This window comes from Athene cunicularia, assembly GCF_003259725.1.
Source record: "Athene cunicularia isolate RWA chromosome 4 unlocalized genomic scaffold, athCun1 chr4_part3, whole genome shotgun sequence".
Classification (NCBI taxonomy): domain Eukaryota; kingdom Metazoa; phylum Chordata; class Aves; order Strigiformes; family Strigidae; genus Athene; species Athene cunicularia.
In genome coordinates, this window is record NW_020799100.1 from 8344661 (window position 1) to 8368741 (window position 24081).

Here is a 24081-nt window from a genome sequence, read left to right on the forward strand (position 1 = left end):
CCCCCCCCCCAGACATGCTGCTTCACAACCCTTCATGGAAAAGTGAGGGAGACATTTCTTTATAGTTGAGGGAACACTACTGCTGTAGCCAAAAGAGGATGTAGGAATGAAAAATATGCAATACAAATTATATTGTTAACCAGTAACTGAAAAGGTCCTGCTTGCCTGCTATGAGCCTCTCATTCCCTGTTGATTATTTCCAGTACCATACTGCTCAGTGAGATGCAAGGCCCATTAGAACTGGCCAATATACTTCAAAACAAAGACTTTTAATACATATTCTAGTGACTGTCTTCAAATTCAGATAGGAAGTCTTAATTTGCCTTCTGGTTTTAATTGAGGGCTTTCACCATGCTTCAGAAGCAAGAGAGTTCTGTCAGTGATTCACCCAAAGGGGCTTGAAAAATTAGTGCAGAACTATGTCCTCCACCCCCCAAAAAACCACCCCTCAAGCAGTTAGCCCATTTCAGATCCAATGAGACATTCACTCAAAGGTCTCTTAAAGCAGCTCTCATGAGACTGTTGCAACAGTCCTGACAGTGTTTGGATAATTTTCCCTGTTTGTTTACTGCTGGTAGGGCTGTTTCTGCCATGTATGAGCAGCACTGTTTTCTTTTTCTTCCCAATACAGGGGAATATATGCTAGAAGATGAGGCCCTAAGTAAGGGGCTGGTGTATCTCAGAACCCTATTCTTACAGCAAACCTGACTTTTCTTTTTACATAGAGTTGTTTTAATGCACTATTCAGAGTAAGGGTAAGAATTAAATCAGAAAAAGCAATGTAATCCAAGACATTTCACAGTAATCACCCACATTTATAGAGATCATATATGCTCTCACATATAGATAAAATCTCCTTCTGTACAGAATTATTGACATATCCTTCATGTCAATGAGGAATTTGAACAGGCTCTGTATTGTGTTGGTATTTTGCAACTCCAGTTGTTTTTACAAGTGAGTGCATTACCTGGAATTATGAGATATCTATGAGTTTTGGTTTTACATACCAAGACCTTAACACATATCAAAGCAAAGTATTACTACAAAACTTACAACAGCAAGCCATACTTGTTCCCTTCCACCCTAAACTGAAGATGTATTTGATACTATACTGTTAAAAATTCCTTCCAGGACTAGTACTTTGTGACCACGAAACTGCCCTACCCAGTCATGGACAAAGTTAGGGAAAAAAATTGCCACAGTCTTCTGCATTTAAAGCAGAAAAATAAAGTATCAGACACTGATTGGGGGGTGGGGGGGTGGTATGTCACACAAAACCTCACTTGTTTACCAGCACTATGAATCTGTGCCAAAGAAAAGTACTGAGTATTTTGCTGCATGTCACCTTTTACACTAAGTGGCAGAGAAGATTGGACAAACTGGGAATTACTCCCCTGAAATACACTAAAAGCTTCTCCAAATCTTCAGGGACATAGGGTGACAAAACCACTTGAAGAAAGAAGCCACAGCAGAAGGAAATGAACTTCTGACAGAAAAAAACAAAAGCTTGTTTAAAAATAAAACGCAGACACGGAGCTACATGAACACGTATTTACTGCAAGTAGCTCTATGGAAAGCCAAGTCAGATAAATATAAACACTATACAGAGCTTCAAGCCAGTCTCCCAAAACCGCAAACGCAATGTGTTTTACAAAGAAAACAACATAACAATATTTACAATGGAAGACAAAGCCAGATCAATCAGCTCGACTTTAAAACAGATCTGTGAAGCAGAAATAGCAAATATAATGAACAGTTTCAACCATATATGTTTTAGTTTGTACAGACAATAACTGTCCAATATCAAATTAAATTTACAGGACAAACATTGTTCTATCATTGGTATTTTTGTACTATACAGCAGCATAAACGGGTAGCTGGAAGGTAGTATATATAGTGATATGTTTTACATCATCTGAAAATGTTCTTCCAGCACAATACTGAATAAATTAGTTGCTGTAAACTAAGAGATTCAAAAAGATTGCATATTTATTATGCCGTACCTATTAGTATTTGTACCACTATACTTGAGGTTACCCATTTACTTATTTATTCAGCATTTATTAAATCAGTGCTGTATATTGTACAATGGCAGCCTCAGGGATCTAATATGAAATAAGTATGTAACAAATTTCTTCAAAACAACCTTTTCCTTTCACATTAAATGTTTAGAACTATCTTCATCCAAATTTTGATTTCTTAGAAAAGATGTAAAGCTTTATAAAAAGCTGTCTACATATTGCATTATCAATTTACGAGACCAAACAAAAGCTATATGGCAAGACAGTATCATGGTCTGTAAGAGTGGTCGTATTTTTAATTAGTGTATGTTTAGCAGCAACAAATAACTGTACCAACTCAACTTCTCTTCCAGAATCAAAAACAGGTCTGTGCTTTTAAACCCTGTAGCAACAGTTTTTCCTGTCACTAGACACTGCATAAACTGATTGGTACCACATTTAAAAAAAAAAAAAAAAAAAGTGTCTTCTTATTTTAGTGACATGTACATTTTAGTACTACTCAAAAATAGATTTGGGTACACATCACCGAACAATCAAAGTTGACAGTGTCTAATTTGTTATACAAACTGTACTAGCAATTTAAAGGTTGTATGTTAGAGATGAGGCAGCCTGACGAATCAGTTGTACAATATACAACGTAGAGGATTACCAGCTGTGTGGTGCAGTACAGCATGAGGATTTGTGTACCAGTTCTAAACCCTTTATCAGTCGTCAGTGCCTTTATACATTGTATGTACCAACGACTAGTGTCATGCTCTTTAAGTTCATAGCAGTGTTAAAAACCTAAACTCATTTCAACCAAAAAAAAAATTCAGTACAAGAGAGAAGCACTTAAATTGTAGAAAAATCAGGGCTTATTGTGTCATTATGTCAAATATTCATTGTTCACATTTCTGTAAGTGGGATAAAGACAATTCATGAGCCAACATTTTACTTTTTTCTCCATTATGCCAGGAAGAAAGAACAAAAATAGTCCCAAATTTAAAATGGGACCTTGGGTGAAAGTAAGATCAATTAGGGTGGTTTCCCTTTAAAAAGCTACAGCTGACAAGTATAATGCAGAAGTCACAAATGCTGGATACGACTCTGCAGTTCTCCATTTGAATGCATGAACAAAAACCTCATTTTACACAATTCGTATTTATAAACAAGTATCTTGAGGGTAAGAACAAAAACAACCTATAAGACAACCAGCCCATTAATCCTACTTTGTACATACCAAAATTCTGAGCAAAAAAAAAATTCCGTTTAAGCTCTGACAGACATTTGATTTCAAATACTCTAGCCTATGATCAAGAAATACCTCTTGTACCATAAAAGCAAAACCTTAAAAAAAAGGAAAAAAAAAAAAAAAGGCAGAAGAGGTCTCTCCTCCTCAGACCCATTCAGTCCCACGGGTTCACCCTCAAGCTAATGTGCACCTTTCCCTCCCTCCTTCTGCCGAGCCACCTGAAAAAATCCTGAACTGCCAAAATATTTCTAAACAATACATGTTTTAAGCTAACCACTTGTTAATGTACCAGAGAAGCAAAACCCATGTTAAACAGACAATCAGAAACCAGCTTTGACTTCTCAGAATATAAATTTTTTTAAAAAATTAATGGGAGAGGCAGGAGGAAGAAAGGGGCATACAGGGATCTCCTATTAGCATTCATGCTGCCTCCCAAATAGATATGACATGAAAGACCAAATTCCATCACCAAAGCACAGCTATGAAGAAATCTCAACTCAAATTAATTCAACTGTAGAGAGCGGATGTCTATGAAAAAATTAATTAAAAGGATGTGTGTCCATGTCCGTGCTGGTGGAAATGAAAGTAGCCGGCTGGAGCTGAGCTTTGCTTCCAAAAGCACCACACAGTTTCTGGAGTTACCAGCAGAAAAGTCTTCTCTTCCAACAATGGTTTCCATGGCAATGCAGTCAGTCTAGAAAAGAGGAAAAGAGAAAAAAAAAAGTCAGTGACATTTTAAATGCAAGTTATATTGGAAAAAAATGTTTTCTAGTGAGGAGAATAGATGGAGCTTATCCATTGCGGGAGTGGCAGCTGCTGAATGCAGAACGCAGGTCCCTCACAGAGGGAGGGGGCCCGACCAGATGATAACTCGCTCCGAAACCCTGAGCCCTCGGAAGAGCTCTGAAGTCTGAAGCAAGCACGGAAGAGCGGCTGCAGCCCCAGAGCTGACACGTGTACGCTGGCGAGGCGCTGGGACAGCCAGCACGGCACTGCGAGCCCACGCGGCGGGGAAGGAGCGAAGCTCCCAGCACCCACCGCCTGTTTCGCTCTCGGTGTTTATGTCGGGCCTCTCACGGCGACGGGCGACGCAGAGGCTATCGCTAAGCGCGGCGCAGGGTGAACGCGGAGCAGTTCTGCACACCCCGGGTAATTAAGGTTGTGGCGAACGCTCCCACTGACAGCAGGTACAGAACTGCCATGAAAACACTCCCTGCAACTCCAGCTCCAAACAAGGAGTGGCAAGTCTTGACAGCTGCGTGCTCTGTCCTCAACTTTTCAGGAAAAAAAGCTTCATTTAGTTATAAGAAGAAACAGCTCAGAGCACCGTTCTCCCTTTTTCAAGAAAGTGTCACTAAAAGGCAATGCACGGTACAAAAGCACCTAGCTGTGGCAGACAGCCACCTTTACTGCTGTCAGCAAAAACCAGTGGCTTCAAACTGACTGGAAGAGGAAAAAATACAAAGTGCTTGGTAAAATGAGGGGAAAAAACCATAATCCTGTATTACAGGAAAATACAATCGGGTGACAAGGCAGAAATGGAAACTGGAGAGGGGATGGCCTCAAAGCAGAATGCCAGCTCTGCAATTAACCATGCACATGCCAAGGGGACGCGAACACTTTCTGCAGCAGTGTGAACACAGACTGAGGAATGTACAGAAATCCACTTTTCAGCTCACTGCATAACCCCTTCCACTCCCACCAGAGCCAGTTAAACACTGATTTTCAGTCTGGAGGTGTACTATCAGCCAAATCACTGAGCTGCACTGTGTCCCAGCCGTGACAGACTGTCCTCTTCCACCATTTCTGTCCTCTCAGCCAGGACTAAGGGCACTGTCCTCTGCCAGTCAGGTGGCTTTTGTCACCTTCTCTTCAAGCCTTGAGGTACCTGGCTGCAGGATCTGTTTCCTGGCATTACAGGGAAGGAGGGAACTGCAGGTTGCTCTAATTGAGAAACAACAGTGAGCATATGAGATTTAGTCTTCAGAAAACATCAAATACAGAAACTTTGTCTACTTTTTCCCCTCAAAGCCTCACAGTGCAAGCTCTCCTATTGGCAATACATTGTGATGCACAGTGACAGCAGCATGGCCCGCAGGAACAGAACATGGGGTTACAGAGCTTAATCCTGCCCATGCTCTTTAGGGTCACAAGGAGATCAGTTAGACCTCGTTACTAGAGAAAGCATAGTGCTCCACTGCCTCTGCCACAGGAATATGCTGAAGAAAACACAATCATCTAAAGAACAGGCAAGCATTATGTATAATAATGAAAACCTGTATGTTTACTTACATAACCAATCCTAAAGTATGCACACACAAACTCCACCCTAAGTTAAAGAAGTTCTGATTTCCGTCCAGCTAAAAACACTGTCCCTTCAAAAGAAAAAGAAAGAAATGGAAAAAAAGAAAAGAACAGAGCTCAGATGAGCTGCCCCTACCCCTGCTGCTGGGACAGCCCCAGCTCTCAGCATAGGCTGCCCACTGCTCCACATAGCGAAGCAGAGACCAGAGCAGGGCTGGAAGCCATGCACAAGTACAGAGGGGTCCTTCGACGGCAGGGGAAACTCCCTTTTACCCCTACACAACCCACACCAAGGTCTGGGTTGCTGAGTTTCATTTTTCAAATCCGTGGTGATTTCAAAAATACAGTAACTTGGAAAACATGGCCAAAATACATCCGCAACCCAAGAATCTCCACTTGTATTACTTCACAGACATCATAAGATCACTACAAAAAGCTATTGCTTGTTGCATGGAGAGCGTGATGTGGTTAGTGATGCCTTTGTTTTCACAAAAGCCAAGTGAAGCTATTATTTTTTAAATAGTTTTCCTCTTTAGAGAAGTTATTATTTTGTTGTAGGACCAAAGGATGAAAATAATGCACCACAGCTCGCAATGAATCACACCTCAACAATGCATGCAAGTCAAGCATTAAAACATTTAAAGCTTCTATATTAAACTTATGTTCAGTAAAAATTAACATTTACCAGCATCCCCCCACCCTTTCCTTGCTGTGGACCTATAAGCTCACATAAAAGGAACTTCAAAAACTGTCTCTGCTTTTGTCAGGACATTTTTCCTCCACGCCTAACACACAGGGCACACCTGAAAGCTGTTTGACAAGTTATTCTAATCTCTCCAAGCATATACCCAAAACATTTTGAAGAGCAAAGGCCCAGTTGTTTGAATCAGACAATCTCATGTGGCAGAACTCAGTATTTATACCTAAAACTTTATGAAAACTCTCATAAACTTATGCCAAATTAGATTTAAGATACTTGGAGGGGAAGAGGAAGAGCTTAAGAGCAAAAAACCAACAAAACAGCCTGCTTAACTCATAGGTTTGATTCTTTGAACATGCCTGGCATAACTCTGAAGGCAGCATGATAACCAACTCTAAAGCAAGCTCACCAGGTAACTCTAATCAGAGCCCAGACTAACACAGGTTAACTTATAAGAAACCAGAGGAAAGTATCCCCAGCTAAGCATCATTACAAATTCCCTGGACATCCTGGCTCAAATATAGCATTTTGCACCAGCATAAAGGCAAGCTTGAGACCTCCCTGGAGCATCTCCCCTTCCTGAAACTCTATGCTTGTTAAAACAAGATCTCATTAATTTGTCTCCCCTCTCCCCAGTTATAAACTATACTTCAGCACATTTCCTCTTCATTTTTAAGCTAAAATAGAATCGTGGGAACTGTAAATAAACATAAGGGAGTTTCACATAAACATTACCTACACGTTGATAACAGTCTCATAAAGACCTGAGTCTTTCAGACATGGAGTTATTGGTTGTCACCACTTCTCTAATCCCCTTGTTAAAGCTGAAAATTTCAATATTGCAGTTGAGGCAGTACAGCTGGCTGATGCCCTGAGTCATCAGCTCTTTTTTTGGGATAAAAGCATCAAGCATTTATATATAGAGAGAGATGAAGATATAAATTGAGATAGATATATAGATAGATATATGGTACGTGAACACGTATCAGTATCAGATACAAAAGGCAAAAAGAAAGTCATGAAATTTGACCACAAAAATAAATTCCCCCTGAAATCTAAGGCAAGGCTGAGGTCTTGCAAGATGCCTCCCACAGTGTCTGCAGTCACCACCATTCGTGACGGTGGCACGCAGGAGTCCATTCCTCCCTGCAGTGGGACCACAGCTGTTCACCCTCCACCAACCTCCAGGTATCAAAGAAATCCCATGTCGTGATCAGTGGAGTCTGTGTCCAGGGGCGAGGGGGGTCTCCAGCAGAGCCATAGACAGTTTCTGCAGCCAGAGTCACAAGCCCCGATACTGATTTCTGAACCATGAAGTTGTAGGAGCTCCAGCTGATGTAGTTCCCCCACCCCAACATCCTCCCGGGAATGTCTGCACAGAGCCACCCGCAGAGCTGCGCCGCCCATCTCGGTGACACAGCCACCTGCGGGGAGCCAGCAGAACCTCCAGTCACACAGCACCAGCTGCGCTTAGAGGCACCTGCACCCAGCCATGTGAAAGCACCCACCTGCAAACACACACCGCAAAAACAGTTGGGAGTCAAAGAGGCATAAAATGGGTTTAATGTAAGTGAGGATGAGGCCCATGTCTGCTGTGCTGCTGATATCAGGAGCTAATTTGTGGACTTCCATCCTTACCAGAAGGATCCTTAGGAAACAAGGTGACACTCACGCTTTAAGCTCCTTGGCGGCTCTTCTCCCCCACACCCAATCTTCCATTTTTTGACTAGCCAGTAGGTAAACTAATGGAGAACATGAAGTAATCCAAGAAAACAGCACAGCTTCTGTGAAGCTGGATGACCCTATTTCAGTCTTCATAATTCACCAGCCAACAATTTTGTGTGTTAATAGTACAAATATGAGAATTGCTGATCAACAATAAAAAACAGATTAACGTTTCATTACAGATACTGTATAGATGTATTTGACTGAACACTGATTGAACAGTGAAGGAAGGTGTCAGAGAAATGGATGAAACTACTCTTCGAAAAGGAGAACAAATTATGAGATGTGAGCTAGCTGGGAAGAGAGGAGAAGTAACCCATTGGTCCCACGGAGTTCTCAAAACCTAAATGCCAGCAAATAAAATTCAGTGGCCAGACCAGATATTACAAGTTTGAAGATAACTTTCACATACAGTGTAAACACACTGCTGTTCCTGGATTGTCACAAGCTCTTCCAAGAAAATCTGCCCAGTCTACCAAAAAAAAAAAAAAAAAAAAAAAAAAAAAAAAAAAAAAAAAAAGTGATCATTACAACAAAACAAGTACCAAAACCTGAACTCAAAAAACAAAACCCTCTGCACTTTTGAAGCACCTTAGAAATACACTATTCTAACTAGTTCTCGTAGCACCCTACACTGAGCTTTTCTGTTTATTCAAACCTCAGCTCCATTAACAGATTCTACACAAAAGCTTCAACCTTTATTCAAAATTGAGCTCTACTGATTCAGAATATTGAGAACAATATAAATTCAACTTCCTAGGAACACTTAATATGGGAAACAAGTCCAGAAAGCATCCAAATGCTTTCACAGATCACCTCTCAAAAGATATAAGCAAAGTTTGGAAAATTAAAACAACGTTCTCTTCATTACACAATTCTATTTAAATTCATCAGTTTAAAATGGGATCAGATAAAAAAACTACACACAGCTGTCTGAATCTTTCCTAGGAACAAACAATCAGAGGAAAAGGATCATGAGGGCAGAAGAGAAACTAAGAGGGCAAATATTTAAAATGGGATGGCAGTATGCCATTGCTCAAAAATGTTTTGTTTAAGATTAAGGAACACATTGAAGAAGTGCTCTGGAAGTTTTTTAAGCAAAAATAATCTATAGTTTTATAAAAATTGGGAGCAGAGGATTAGATTAGTCTCAATTCATTAGATTTCACGCCCAGTGTGTTCCATTTGAAAATGTATCAGATGAGAATATATCCAATTTACATTTCATTTCCTGCATCTGAATTATTAAGGTCATACAAGTCAGGCCACTTTGAAACAAACCAAGAGTGTTTTAGAACATAGCAGACATATCCTAATTCTCTCAAAGAAATCCAAGCTAAATAATACCTGTTTTTACAGGAAAGACTTTTACTGACACAATTCTACAACTGATTCCTAAAAGGATAAAAGCTTTGCTTATAGAAGATATTAATTTAAGATAATTAAATGATTAAAATCTCCATGTCAAAGACTAAGACAGCTTAACGCTTTCTGGAGAACACCACTGAAGTCCTCCATTTCCTGAACTTCAGGTTAGGAGGAAATCGGAATTAATCTGATTTACACAGATCAAAAGCAGCAGAACAGCCCTAGACCTCCTTGCGCACATGGCCACACAATATTCCTCTTGTTCAGGAAAACACCAAATCCCAGCACAACCTCAGGACACAATGTGCATGTTTTGTTCATGCCATGGGGACAGGGCAGGAGAACTGCCGTGTATTACATTTCAAGCCTGCCATATGGCAGGCAGGCCAGGGGGAGGGAAGCAATTTGCCCAAATACATTCTTCACAAATTAGTGAGAAAATTTTTTGCCCTAGATCTTACCAAATACATAGTTACTATCCTCTGTCATTGGCCTATTTCTTTGAGTTCTTATTTTAATGGCATAGCTTTAGACCTTGCTAGAGGCAAGCAGTGTTCTTTGAGAAAAGTAGAATTCCTTCTTAATTTGCACACGCAGACACCAAGTCTACAAATACAAATCCAAATAACTGACACATTTGCTATGGCCACTGCATATGCAGGTACTGTACCTGGGTAACCTAATTAGCCATTACGCCCATATTCCACAGGTATAGGGTAAGCATTAAGCACATATTCCATGAACTTTTTTCATTCAACAACAAACTAATGATGTTCAAATTGAGCTAACAAATGTGTTTTGTACCTACAGTTTTGCTGACTTTCCACAAGCAAAAAAAGCAAAATTTGTTTTAAAAAAAACCTGTTACATGACCCAATTTTCACTGGATAAACTATTTAAAAACAGTGACTGGTAACAATACATTACAGGAAATTAGGTTCTTCCTCAAGCTCTGTTTCCAAAATTCAGAAGACAAAGTTACTCTTACAAATAATCTTTATACACAATTGTTCATTCAAAACATGGTTCTGCTACTAGCAGTGCTTCGCAATTTCATGAGCAAAAAAAACCTCTCCCATGCTTTAAGATAATTTTTATTCACTTTGCAGAAATGCCTTATCTTTTGCAACAGTGATGGCTTTTTCTGTTTTTATAAACAGTAGTGTTGTTTCTAGGAAGGCCTTACGCACACTCCCTAATTTCATCTCTTTTACTGATACTATTCCTAGAATTAGGAAACTTGCACACAGTTTTGGCAGGGGGCTAACACCAACTCCAACTGCACTAGACTGCTTGACATGAAGTTGTTGGGGGTTTGTGGGGTTTGTTTTTTTTGTTTTTAAACTAGATTTCTATTACAACATAGCAAGACCACACTAAAAATCAACTTATCTCCACTTAAAAACACACAGAAGTTCAAAATTTGATTTTCACCTTGCTCAAGAATGAAAAAAAGTTGTGCTTTTTCAAAAGCACTCTCACAGCCAGTGTGTAAGATACGATGACTAACCTCCTAAACTGCAGAAAACATAGGTAAATTTTAGCCAAAAAAAAAAAAAAAATCTTGTTTGCATGGCTTCTGACAATCCCACCTGCTACAGTTCACTCTGCTCTCGTGACAAAGGTTAGGAGCCCTGAAGTGCCAATAGGGAGGAATGTATTTCCTGCCTGTGCTCTTGCCGCAAAGTGGACGTTAAGAACTGTTAGGACAGAAAACAGCCACGTCAAATACCAGTGCTGAACAGCACGCACAGCTCTGGCTCCCTCATTCAAAAAGGACTTGGAGTAGCTTCCTGGTGAGGAATAACCAGGTACAAGGCCCCTTCAGCCTGCAGAGAAGTATTAGGATGTATCAGGAAATTGAAAAAATTACACCGCAGGTCCCTGCTGCGTGCAGCCCAGGAAGCCGCTGACAGCACACTGGCTAAGTGTCTGGCAGAGGAGGACATGGCATCTAGAGAGTCCTAAATGGCATAGAGAGAAAAGATAGGGTTCATTATCTCTTCCAAAACACAAACTAGGAGCTGCCAAACATAGCCTGTACGGAGCAGGGTCCAAAGTAGACAGTGAGAGGTCTGCATGCAGCATGTACTGACTGACCACGGGCTGCTGTGGATACAAGGAGTTTACACAGGATCAAAAAGGGATTGGAAAAGTACTTGGATTAAAGATCCAGAAAGGATTATAAAACAGACAAACTACATCAGGCTCAGAAAACCCCCCAAGCTGAAAAACAAACCAAAAAAAAAAATATCAGAAGCTTGGTGTATGCTTGTGGGGAAGTATTACATACGCCTGCCTTGCTTTTCCTCTGCTGGGTGGTGTCTGCTTGCAGGCACACGTCTTCAGTTTGAGTGAACAAAACTATTCTTATGAACACAACTAAGAGAAAGGACAGTGTCACTCATGACTAATGAAACAGCTCCCCACCTTTCAAATCACCTTTTCTGACATTTCCTTTCAACAAAGTTTTTCCTTTCTACAGAAAGTTCCACCTGTTCTACTTCATCCCTTTGCTCTTCCCAATGTACTTTAGCCATCGACATTTGAAAGCAGTCCACACTACCTTTTTCTTTCACCTCTATTTCCATAAATTATTGTCAAAGGCAGAAAGTTGCTACATGGCCACATACCCGAACAGTTACACCCTCCTCAGTCATACCTTTTGCCCATGAGTGCCTGCACAAAAGAAAAAAAATCTTTGTTATCAGCCACTATCTGCTAGCACACACAGCAGTGATATGTATCAATTTTTTACATTTTCTTACTATCACATTGAGTCTGCATTAACATTAGGATACCCAAAACCCTGGCTTATGCAGGGGAGGAGGAAAAAGGATTCAGACTGCATTGCATGGGTGAAGCAAGGTCTTCTCAAATCACAGCACATGCACAGGAGCCAAGGATAGGGCCTTCAGCTTCCAGGAGCAGCACAGGAGCTCACAAGGACAGAGTTAAACTGTGTCTACAAGTTTTAATCAACAGCCTGCAACTCTTTAGTGTTTACCTTGTGGAACATGTCAACATTAATATTTCAATCACTTACACCCTCAACAGTGAATCAAGGCCTCACTGCTGCCACCACTTCCAGGCTCACCCACAACCACTACAGTCTCTGTTCAACCTGAACTACCAACACAGAAATAAAATAACTTTCTCCTGTCAAAGCTATCATTTTGCACTCCAGCTTCCGCAGACCACTTTCCAGCAGCTGAAAGCACCTCAGCAGTGATGAGCAGGTGCCATCCAGACCTCCCTGCTTAGAGTTGGACTCCAAATGCTCTGACATGCTCACTACAAATTCTGAAGGTGAATATATCTCCCAAGCCACACTACTGCCAACTCCTGAATCCTAGAAAATTACCTGAATCCCAGACATGCCACCTAAAAAGCCCCTGCAAAACCAAGAAGTAGTAATGCCAAGGCAGCTCTATCACCCTAGCTGCTTCTGGAGTGAAGTGCTGACAAAGAGGATGCAGGTCCCTGCACAGGGTGATCCTGTGCTCCAGTACGTATTCCTGCACCAAACTTACCAGTCACATGGCTGCAGGAAAAGTAACTTACAGAAAAGAAAAAGAATAAAAGAGGGGAAAAATTTTTAAAATCACATTCCACATCTAAAAGGGAGAAGTAAACATTGGGACATGCTCCTAACTTGGAGATACATGTTGGCCCACATTCCTCTTACCAAGATTAATATCCTGGCCAGTGTTCTGACATTTACCTCATCCTTTTCAAGTCACTTAAACCATTACAACTACTGTATTTATAGCTTGCTACCTTCCATCACTCCCTGCTGCATGCATACCCTTCCAAGTGTCTCTACCAGCTTCCTCTTGCAACCACTCTCAGGCAGCCTTTTATCTCTCTGCAAGGATCTTATCTTCACTTTGCCAATAGTAGCAGCCTTGATCTTTATCTTACTCTCCACCCCAGCACATTAAGTTTCATCCATCTCTTCAGTTTCATCTTTTAAATCATGAGCTCCTTAGGACAGGGACCAACACATTTACATTTGTGGCATGGTACAGGGGACCTCCGTCCTGCCTACCTGTTCAGGTTCCACAACAAGTAGAAATCACGTCTGGAGCTACAAACTTTCATTAACAGATTCACCGTCGTAATATTGTCTGAATGACATCAAGATCAAATCTGTTCATTTTTAAAACTCATTTCTAACTGATTTCCTGCTCACCACAATCTGCAATTTAAAAACACCTTGTTCTAAAAGCAAACAAACAAAAAACCCATCCAGCCCATCCCAAAAAAACACCACAGAGTTAAATATAGATGGCAAATACATCCCAAAGTGTCTCATGTGACAAGCAGCAAATATTCTGGAAGTTTGAGCTCAACATGGATGTTACTACTGAAAACCCAAACAGGTCACAATTCTTTCCATCAGACTAACTTAAAATACAAAAAAAAAAAATCCATATAGCAAACAGTATCTTTTTGGCCCCTTAATACATTCTGGTTTAGACTTCAGAAACTTCATTGGTTTAGACTCACAGAACTTGGAGCATGTTCCTTCATCTGTACTGATGGAAGTTTTACCTGCATTCAACTTGTGCTGAAGAAAGCCTTTGACCAACCCACCTGCATACAGGCTCCAGTTACTTAGACCAGGAAAGCAAGGGTGCCTGGACTCAAGAAGCCTTTCAGTACCATTTGCTGGTTTGTCTTGGCCATTTTAACTCAATTGTCAATAAGGTGCCACAAAAGTCACAGAAATGCCAACATCCATTAATAGCTTAAAGGGGGGCTTCATACAAGTAAGGTATCCCATGGCTCTTCTTGGTCTAGGATGCAATAGGTTCTCATTTATCTCATGATGTATCTGCTTCACTATCACTAATGAGTCTCCAAACTCCTGGTAGCCTAAGAGATCTGCGTGAAAAGAAACACTAGTTCCCCAAAAATAATTCAGGCTCAGGCTATCCAGCATCAAAAAAGGTTATACTGCAAATTCAGCTGTTCACCAAGAGCCATAAACAATAAAGCAAGCTGGCTTGGCATGAGTATGAGAACAGAATCACACCATTCCCTGTGGAAGGAGGGTATCATTCATTAGTGCCTCAATAAATCCAGAAGTGAGTTTTACTAGGTTTCTTGCGTACCTTTTGGTGGTTTTCCCAAGACTTTCAGAAAAAGAAAAAAGCATTTGATATCGTCAGTCATACCACAAAATCCTGTTCTACTAAACAGGAAACCTTTCTCCAAGTAGGTAGTGTATTTATGAGCCTTTCATGTGCTAGTAAAAATAAAACACTATTTGTACCTATTTTATGCCTTAAACAATAATTGATATTTATGTAAAAATCACAATATCCATATGCTATACAGTGAACACAAGCACGAGTCACCTTTTAGTAGTAATTTAACAGTTTTCATTTTTCTTGAGTCACGTTAAATTATATTGTCACCTTGGAATTATAGCCAAATCTTAACTATATTAATTTTGGTGTAAGCCATCTCTTTCAAAAACCCCTTCTTCTCAAAGACTAAAAAAATATTAGACCTTACATCTTACCCACAAATCACTGGCACACAACACACATGTATACACACACACAAGCAATCTCAATTGTTAGCATCCAACCATAGAGCTAAATTAACAGGAGAATTATGTTTTGAAATAAGCAACCTTTGCCTCTTAAGATACTCATTAAGCTCACGACTTAACCAAGGCAGAAAATTCTTGCTAACAGTCTACTACACTGCTGCTCCTGGGGTAATGCTACACCTGAAGCAAAATCTCCACAAATCCAAACACTTATATGTTGGAGATCATTTAGATAAGATACTCGGCAACACCTCTGCAATGCCTTTGATGAGTCAGGCTCATTTACCTTTGTCTTCCCACTGCCCTCAAGTATGTCACAAATCCCTACTGATCAAGGTTCTCAACTAAATCGTAACTGGCCCTAAGCTGAGTGACCTTTACGGAGATGAAGGGCTTGATTAAAACTACAACATACTTCTTTCTTTTCCTCCAGTCACTGCTTGAACCTGCAAGACAACAATGCAACTTGATCACTGGATCGTTGTTAATATGCAAAAACTAAACGGGAAAAAAAGTCAAACAGCAAGTTTGCAGGGTGGGCCATGGGACAGCTCTCCAGCCAAGTCATTACATACCATTTAAGGATGAGTCATCAGATGATGCTACATTTTTAGGACAAAACAGCAGTAATAAGACATCCCCAGGCTCCACAAAGCTTGACACTCTCTCACCTGCCTTTCAGTTTTAACCCTCCATTTTCCTTCAAGCTGACGAATGCCACATTTGGTCACAACAGTACTTAAAATAAAATTGTAGTTTGTTTCCTGCTTGAGATCAGCAAAACAAACTTGTTAACGCAATCAACATACTGACACCATTCAGCATGTTTCTGGAAGCACCACAGATCCACAGAGCACACAAACACACAGCAAAGTACACCACAGTACTACAAACTCTTGTTAGAACCATCCAAAACCTCAAGGTATAAACCCTCCCCCCCAGCAATCAATATGAAGAAAACTTATTAAAGATCCTTTCATTAAAAAAGACCATACACTGCGAAACAAACCCAAAATCTACCTCCTGCTAACATGCTGCTGGACATACAAAAACTCCCAAAGAAATACCTAGTGAGAAACCACCCCAGTAATCCCAAACTGGCATACAGCCCCAGGAAAGGACAGAGTAAGCACTGCTCCCCTTCCACTACCCAACCCACCTCCCCAAGTGTCGGGGGAACAAGGGGCCCTCAGGGGAGGAGGCGAAAATGTGATGTTTTAGAGGGGAAACTAAAAGGGTAATAATGCATTTAAGATTTCACCAAAAGACTGGAGGAAAAAAAAAAAAGAAAAAAAAAAAAGAGTTTGGATCTGTACCAGATCACTCCCCAGAACTCCTCATGTCCTGCAGCGGTGCTTCAACCTGCAAGACAGCTATGAGCAGAACATTTTAGACTTCCAAAAAAGACACATGTCACCATCAGCTGCAACTATGGATTTAAAGTCTGGAAAGCCAATTTCCAAAAGTATTTCAACACTAACGACAAGTAAATGATCTCTCTCAATGGCAGAGGAACATGCTTGTCTCAGATTTTCTCACCCAAGCACAAGCAAAACCCAACTGATTCTTGGTCAAATATGTCATAATTAGCTCACTCCCACACTGCACGGCAAAAATCTGTTCTGCCTTCAGCAGCTCATATACTACTTGAGAAAGTTACCCTGGGTATTTTTAAGCATAGCTGTAAGTCACTCAAGACTGTTAAAGTGGCATCTGTTACAGCAAGACTAAAACGGTTTGGGGTTTTGGTTTTGGGGTTTTTTTTAAGAATTATTATCCCGGCATTACTTCAAAGATGTAGCATACATAGCAGCATTCGGATGTGCTTCAGTAGGGTTCTTCAAGTTATTTTTAAATGGGCCCATGCCTTAAGTATTCTGCCGATACAAAAGAGCCTCAGTTTGAAGCAAACTTTTAAAAACCACTAGTCTGAAACCCAAAAGGGGCAGTTATTTGCCTGGTATCCTCTAAACTGTAATTTACTATATTAGTAATAGCTAAAATGTCTAGCTTCTGAATTTCTCAAAGTGTATATTGTTCATTATATTCAAGATTTTGCATTTGAAATATGCAAGTTACCATAAAGGATCTGGACAATTTGGAACACAAGTTTTGCTTTACAGCTGTACTTGTTTTTCTTCCTCTCAGCTCCCCAAAGTGTACACAACACTCTCGCCCAGTCTAGCACAGGAGGAGATTAAAAAGGTGAGGAACATTCCAATTATAATCCTGCACATTAAAGACCTTCTGAAATAATATCTTAGCATAGTGTTAAAATATCAGGTAAAGATAAGATTAAAGACTGGGTGTAAAATAGGTGGATTGATATTAAACTGAACATTACATTTACTCTGTACAGTCTGTTTTGTTTCTGGAGTCCAGGGTATCTTTTCAGGTTTAACATTTCTAATTAAGAAGAAACTTGCATTATACAGGACACATTATGCAGTTTATTACCACCCCGTTCTCATTATCCTCCTCAGTTTCTACAAGGTCCAATAACAAGGTATACATTAGCTAAGCCCTGTTTGAAGTAGCTTTAGTGTTCTGTACTCCTAGCACAAAATTTCATGACTCAGATTCATGTAATCAAAACTGCAAACCGCTTGCTTCAATATTGTGTAACAATTTTGTGATGAAACTGTTTTGCTAATGACCTCCTTAAACTTCGAGAATTAAAACTCAGAACACAATATTCTTTTTATCATCGTTATCAACATAAAACCTGAGCTCAATTTTGCCTAAAACTAAAACAGAAAGTTTAACAAGTCAGGCCTATTTACCATTTCAAGTTACTGCCCTCCCCCTCCTCCATCCATGTCATGAATGGAGAAGGGAGAAAAAAAAAAGAAGTTTGACTCACATCAGTGAACCTGAACCAGAAGTAGTTTGGGAATTACAATGAGGGGGCAGTGATGCATTGTAAATCACTCCACCACCCTCAGCAGTTAAGAGAACACAGCTGAGTCACAGAACACAAAATTCCATTTAAGCAAACAAAAACAAAACAAAAAAGCAAACAATCCGAAGTTGGGAAGTGTTTTCCTTCCAGTAAAATTACAGTTTAGGGAGAACAGAGAAAGTTCTCTACCTGACAGAATTTAATACATATGGGATAGCTCCCTTCTAGGAAGAAAAGGGTAAACGCATCTGCTAAATATTTTCTTTAAGAATGGTTTTAACCACAGATCATTTTTCAGGCAAAGAGACCAAAAAAGCTGGCTGTAGAAGGAAAGAAAAGACCACACTCTGTTCTGCTAAAGTATCCAGAAGTATTAAAAATATCAATTACACACAGGCACACTACACCTCTTCAGGACACAAGAGGTTTAAGCGTGAAGCTTCATTTTCACTATTCAAAACAGAATGCGAAGAGCAGTTTTTTGCATTACAGAAAAATTTTTCAATATTAAAATATAAGCTTCATTGCAGTAAAAACCAGTGAACTTTTTAAAGAACACAGAACTCTAAAATTATGCTTACTACATCACTCAGAGACACAATTTAGTATGTGAATGAAAACCGGTATCTTCATGATCAAAACTTTTACATCATTCCTAAGAAACAGATATACACCACCAATTTACAACACTGTATTCCAAGTCTGGCAAGCTACTTTTAGCCTGGACTATTCCAAAATCTGTTCACCCCTCTATGAGCCACCTGCAAGTGAACAATGTCCACACCCCACCTGCCCTCCTACTATATACCAGAAATATTTTATGCTCTCTTTATAGAAAACTGTTAGGCCTTGTTTTGAAGCAGTGTTTTATAATTTTGTTTTTCTTTTTAGGACTAGAAAAACCACCAACCTAAGCTCTTACTATTCTTATGCTTAATTTCCTGTCAAAGTCCATGTTTTCATGCAAAGAGTTTCTTTCACTTCATTTTAATGCGCGTTTCATTTCCAGAAAACTTCAGTTCACAGTAAAAACCAGCAGCTGTCTCTTGCCCCTCCACAACTTGCAATAGACAAGGAAAAAACCCTAAGCACAAGGCTGTAGATATTTTGCTGTAACAATAGTAAGCAAAATGTTTAACACATACACAATTTCTAAACACATTATCTCTTGAAAAATATTTTTAAATATGTACAGTACAGCTGAAAGTAATTAAACTCGGGGGGGCTTTTTCCTGTCCATTTTCTAAGTTGTTTTACTTTACAACACAGATTTTAGTCACATGAAGGGAATAAGTTCACATAAGAATTCCACTGTCTTTGGAGGTGCTTTAAAAAAAAAAAAAAAAACCCAACAAATCAGCTATGGCAATCAGTGTGCCTTTGACTTAGCAGACAAATTTTTGAAGTGCTGAAAGACTAACTTTGGAAGAAAGCACTTCTTGGACTGGCAACTTTCAACGTCTTCTAAATTTGATTCCAACCAACAAAACAAAGCAGAGGAAAAAAACCACTGAGGCAAACCACACATTTCTGAGCAGCCCCAAGCAGTGCTGCCAGACTTTGAATGGTATGCAAGCTGAGTCAGGCTTATACCTTCTACTATTAAAGGCTACATAATTTTAAGCTCCTGCAATACTTTCTGCCTTTAGACAGTTTTAAAGTGAAACTAAAAAAAAAACCCTATCATTTCAGTGTTTAAGATTGCAATTGAAAATATAAAAGCCAGCAGTAGCCTGCCACTTTACTGCTTTCTCTGTTGACAGAGAAGTAGACAAGTATCAACGTCCAACAGCAATTAAATATTTCCTCTTAGTACTCATCAATTATTGACTACACATACATTTGCAAAGAGAGAAAAACATCATTTCCGACACATACAGTTTTCTATCCAGGTGGGTGAATTACTGTAAGGAGTTCAGTGGGTCACTAACACCAAAATAAGGATTATAGATCCAAAGTTACAGTGCAACACAGCTCTTGCCCAAACACTGCTGTTCAGTCAGTGGATCTGCATAATACCACTAGCAGCTAATAATTATTTTTTGCTCCCACCATGAGCGCAAAATGCTTAACATATGAATAGGAGTGTCCCTCCTCTTTCCCATATTCTTCCTCCCCACCTCCAACACCCTTATTTTTTATGCACACCTCAAACTGCATTACCTTAAGTTGGGTCAAACCACTGATCACTTGAAAGCTAGCAGCAGCCTCCTCTCCGAAGTTTCAGACCTGGAAGACACCCCTCAGAGCCTGCTCTGCCTCTATTACAGGCACTCCCTCACCTGCTCCGCAAAAGACATCTCCCTCTGTAAGCAGGGGAAGGATTCCCGCTCAGCTGAGCCCTTGGTCACTACTCAGCATGAACGTGGAGGGAGGGCAGGGGGCTGCAGGAGCCCCCTGCCCCGGCCAGCCACCAAGAGATGGCTTCTCCGGAGGATCCAAAGGATACTTTGGAGACCAGAGCTCAAAAGTAGCACACCAAAGCTTCAAGGGAAAAAACTGAGTTCTGTTTACATAAGATTCAACTAAATAAATGCTGGCAGATTTGCACATAAGAAACCCTAAAACATGCACTTCACCTACATTTATTGAAAGAAACGATCTAAGCCCCACATTTTTATATCTAAACACAAATTTAGGAATTTTTAGCTTTCCCTAGCCATGACACAAATTGCAAAATATCACCTTTGTGAAAGAAAAAAAAAAGTGAAGAGTCATCTAGTTATAAGGGAAGAGGAGGAAGACAAAAGTGAAGGGAAAAAAGAGCTATCATAACCTCAGGACAAAAATTCACAATATGAAATGCAATTAATGTTTATACTAGCAGAATTTTTATAAAAAAAAAAAATGAGGCAGATGACAGTTTGATCACACCTCTAACTCCCTCAAGAGTCACATAAATCCTTTAGGCCAAGGATTGCGTCCCCTGTCGTCATTCAGTGGTTAGGATGCTGCACTACAAGGAGACAGGTTGTACTAGAACACATAAGATCATAAGAAACATTTACCTCACTCTGAAGACCACATTTTAGTATTGAGAACCTAATTCCTACAGTTAGCAAGCATGAAAGGAACGTGCTTTTAAAGTTACAAACCTTTTCTTGCAGCGTTACACTTCAGACCATCGGATCTGCTGAAATCTATGCTTACGTAAGCTCCACTGTCCAAACCTGAAGTACCATTTTGGAGATGGCAAGTTGGCGCTGTAGTACTTGCCTCACAGCTTATAGGGTCATCGCGTAAATTCAGAGCGATGTAGTTTAAGCCATTCTGAAATCCAGTTGAGGTATCCCTGGACATTTTGCTTTCCTGACCATCAGAAATGTTTTCATCCGGTTTTAACCAAACATTATCAAATGAGGCAGAGCTGTGTCTTTTGCTACTATCAGTGAAGAAAGAGGAGGACGTCGTCACAGTCCCAGCAGAAGAGAACGTTTCAGAACTGTGTCTCCTCCTGCCTTGAGGATCAGCTCGAATCACTTTCGGTCCCATAGGAGGTTCAGAGCTAGGAACAGAGAAGCTACTGCTACCAGCATATCGATCAACAATGCACAGTCTATTAACTATGGAAGAAGGGCTATCAATCTTTATGCCGTTGTCAGATTCGGTGGCAAATGGCCGAGGTGGTGTTGCTGCCATGTTGAACGTCATCTCCGTGTAGTCGTCAGTCCTGTTACTTGCGGTGCTGACACAAGCAGTGCCAAATGAAAGTCTGGCGTAGTCAGGATTTGGTTGGTTTCTAGGAATACTGGAACTTGCATAAATTGAAATATCTGTTAGAGAGTTAGACAGTTCCTTTGCTACTTTCGGTGACTGTACATCCAAGTCAACACTCATATAATCAGAAAGCGGGGACTGTCTGTGGTCGCTACTTGAGCCCAGAGACGATGGCGACCCTTCTGCAGATAAGGAATATGGTGTATTACTCGCCTTTTCATTAAAATCAATATTTATGTATTCACCGGGACTCGCTGGCTCAGGTGGAACTGTACGATCATACATTCTGGGGATAGTATTACTCCCTCTTGTACCTAGGGGGAGTCTTGTGGGCCTCGTAGCCCTGTTCTGCACAAGTCCTTCATCTGAACCTTTCACTGCTGGCAATTTAGAGATGCCGTTAGCCAGAGACTCACTGTTGACTCCTTTTACATTTTCTGGTCCCCCATACAAGAGTTTTCCAGGTGAAGACATTGGAACATATTCACTGTGGTCACCATTTTGTCCTGATAACGCCTTAAAGCTTCGGGGCAAAGAAAAATACGAACTAAAACCTTTGGAAACAGAAGTGGTGTGAATATAATTCGAATCACTGGGGTGCTTTGGAGCGGAATTACCAGGTGACATATCCATATACTCATTGTTTATGATCTTCTCATTACTTCCTTTAGAAACAAATCCAGTTAAAGGACTTCGTACAGGTGAAGAGCTAGCCTTTGGAAACATCATCATATATCCTCTGGAGTCAACCTGAGACGGTGACCATGAATTGTTAATCTGTTTCGGAACAGACATACTTTTAGGAGTCATTGGCAAATAATCACTGTTGCTGGATAAAGAAGATGCAACTCCTGGCATCATTGGCATGTACCCATCATCCCTGGTTTTACTCCTACTTTGGTTACATACAGAGTCAAGGTTAGTGTCATTGTACTCCGATTCATGGTTATCTTTCAATTTTGGTGTTTCAGAGTAAAGAAACCGCCCGTGATTTCCTGCAGCATCTTCATCTAATGAAGCTGTAGTTTGTGTTGTCTTCTGCTGCACTGCTACAGAAGTTGGTTTTGTTAGAGAGTAAGTTCTTTTCCTGAAACACTTTTCAGCCTCCATATAATCATCTCTTGAGCTATCATCTGCCTGCTGCTTACTCATGGACATGTACTCACTCAGACAGTTCTCCTCTCTGATGGGTGGTGTGTTTCCCAGGGAATCCGGTGTATTACTCCTCACCCGGAAGTACCTGAAATCTCCAGGGCTGGAGCCATATTCATCAGAAGAGATAAATCCCCCATCGCTTGGGGAACCACAAACGGATGAGCTAGAAGGCCTGGTCAACATGTCCGAAGCAGACCCATGGCCACTACTGGAAGAAACACTGATGGGACTTGTAGTGGAGGGAAAATGAGAAACAGGTAGCGAAGCAGACCTGGTGTGATAGGATGAACTGAAAGCAGCTCTGACGTACCTTCCGCTCCCTTCTTGCCGGCCCAAATTCATCCTCGCAGTATTCAGGTGGATTAGACTCCCAGTCACTGACCTAAAAGGTCTAGTCATGGTTCCTTCCCCTTCACTGGATGTTCTGAAGCGATAGGAGTTGCTGCTTTTGGTGGTAGGAGGAGTCCCTCCGGCAATGCTCTCTGTTCTGGATCTCCGCTGCAAACCCGTCTGGCTGGGGGGCAGGTTGCCCAAGTGCCTCCTAGTGGTGATGAAGGAGATAGGATTGGTACCACTACCACCACCTGAAGACTGGCTCTTGCTCCGGGGCCTGAACTCTGCAAAGGCCTTTAGAGCTTTCATGGTCTCCAGAAAAGTCTCGTGCATGTTCTGGGCAACCACCGAATCATCCACTTGCATCCAGAGCTCTCCAGGCCCAATAGAGGCAGATCTGCCCACTTCAATGAAGAAGAAGTTCTCAGAGTGCCCGCAACGGCGAATATTCATTAGCTGCAAGTGGACGGAGGGCACCTCCGAGTTCAGCTTGACAAGGTGGATGGCCTTGCTGGAAAGGCACAGCCTATACACTCCAGTCAGGTTTTTCGTTTGTCCCAACCCTTTGGGCTTAACGTTGACCTGCCACACCTCCTTGAAGACGGTGCCAGGCCTCAGGGCGGCCCCGTAGTGCTCATCGTCCTCGTCCACCTGCTGATCAGCGTGGTCCTCCTGCTCCAGGAATCCCCTCTTGCTCTGGCTCATGAGCTCGCTGATGGCCTGGTACCAGGCCTCCTGCTCGGCCTCATTCTCTGCCAGCATGGCGAAGTACTCGTCCTTGGTGTACAGGGCGATGATGTGCTTGTGCTTGGCGTCCGCCCGCCGGCTGACGGTGAAACACTGGTAGAGGGGGATGACCCGCTTGGGCGGGGGGCAGCAGAGCGAGGCCGCCCCGCCGGCCCCCGCCGCCCGCAGGCTGCTCTTGAACTTCTTCTCGCTGTCGTAGTACTCCAGCCGGGCGGGGGCCAGGTGGCTCTCGGCCCGCAGGACGAAGTACCGCTTGTGCCCGTGCTTCTGCTTCCGCAGGTAGCCGCACTTCCTCACGTCCTCCCCGGCGGC

At 41.3% G+C, this 24081-nt stretch overlaps 1 protein-coding gene across 1 annotated transcript; it reads right to left on the reverse strand.

Moving 5' to 3' along the window:
* Positions 1–1537: 1537 nt before the first annotated feature.
* On the reverse strand, positions 1538–24075 carry IRS4 (insulin receptor substrate 4). The gene is made up of 2 exons (XM_026848310.1): positions 20913–24075; positions 1538–3946 (listed from the first exon to the last, which is right to left on the reverse strand). Exons 1-2 carry the CDS (start codon positions 23782–23784, stop codon positions 3942–3944), a joined length of 2877 nt encoding a protein of 958 aa, XP_026704111.1. The 5' UTR covers positions 23785–24075; the 3' UTR covers positions 1538–3941.
* Between the last annotated feature and the right edge of the window lie 6 nt (positions 24076–24081).

Coding starts and splice junctions, on each gene's coding strand:
- IRS4 (XM_026848310.1), bottom strand. CDS start 23,784: ATGCTGGCAGAGAATGAGGCCGAGCAGGAGGCCTGGTACCAGGCCATC.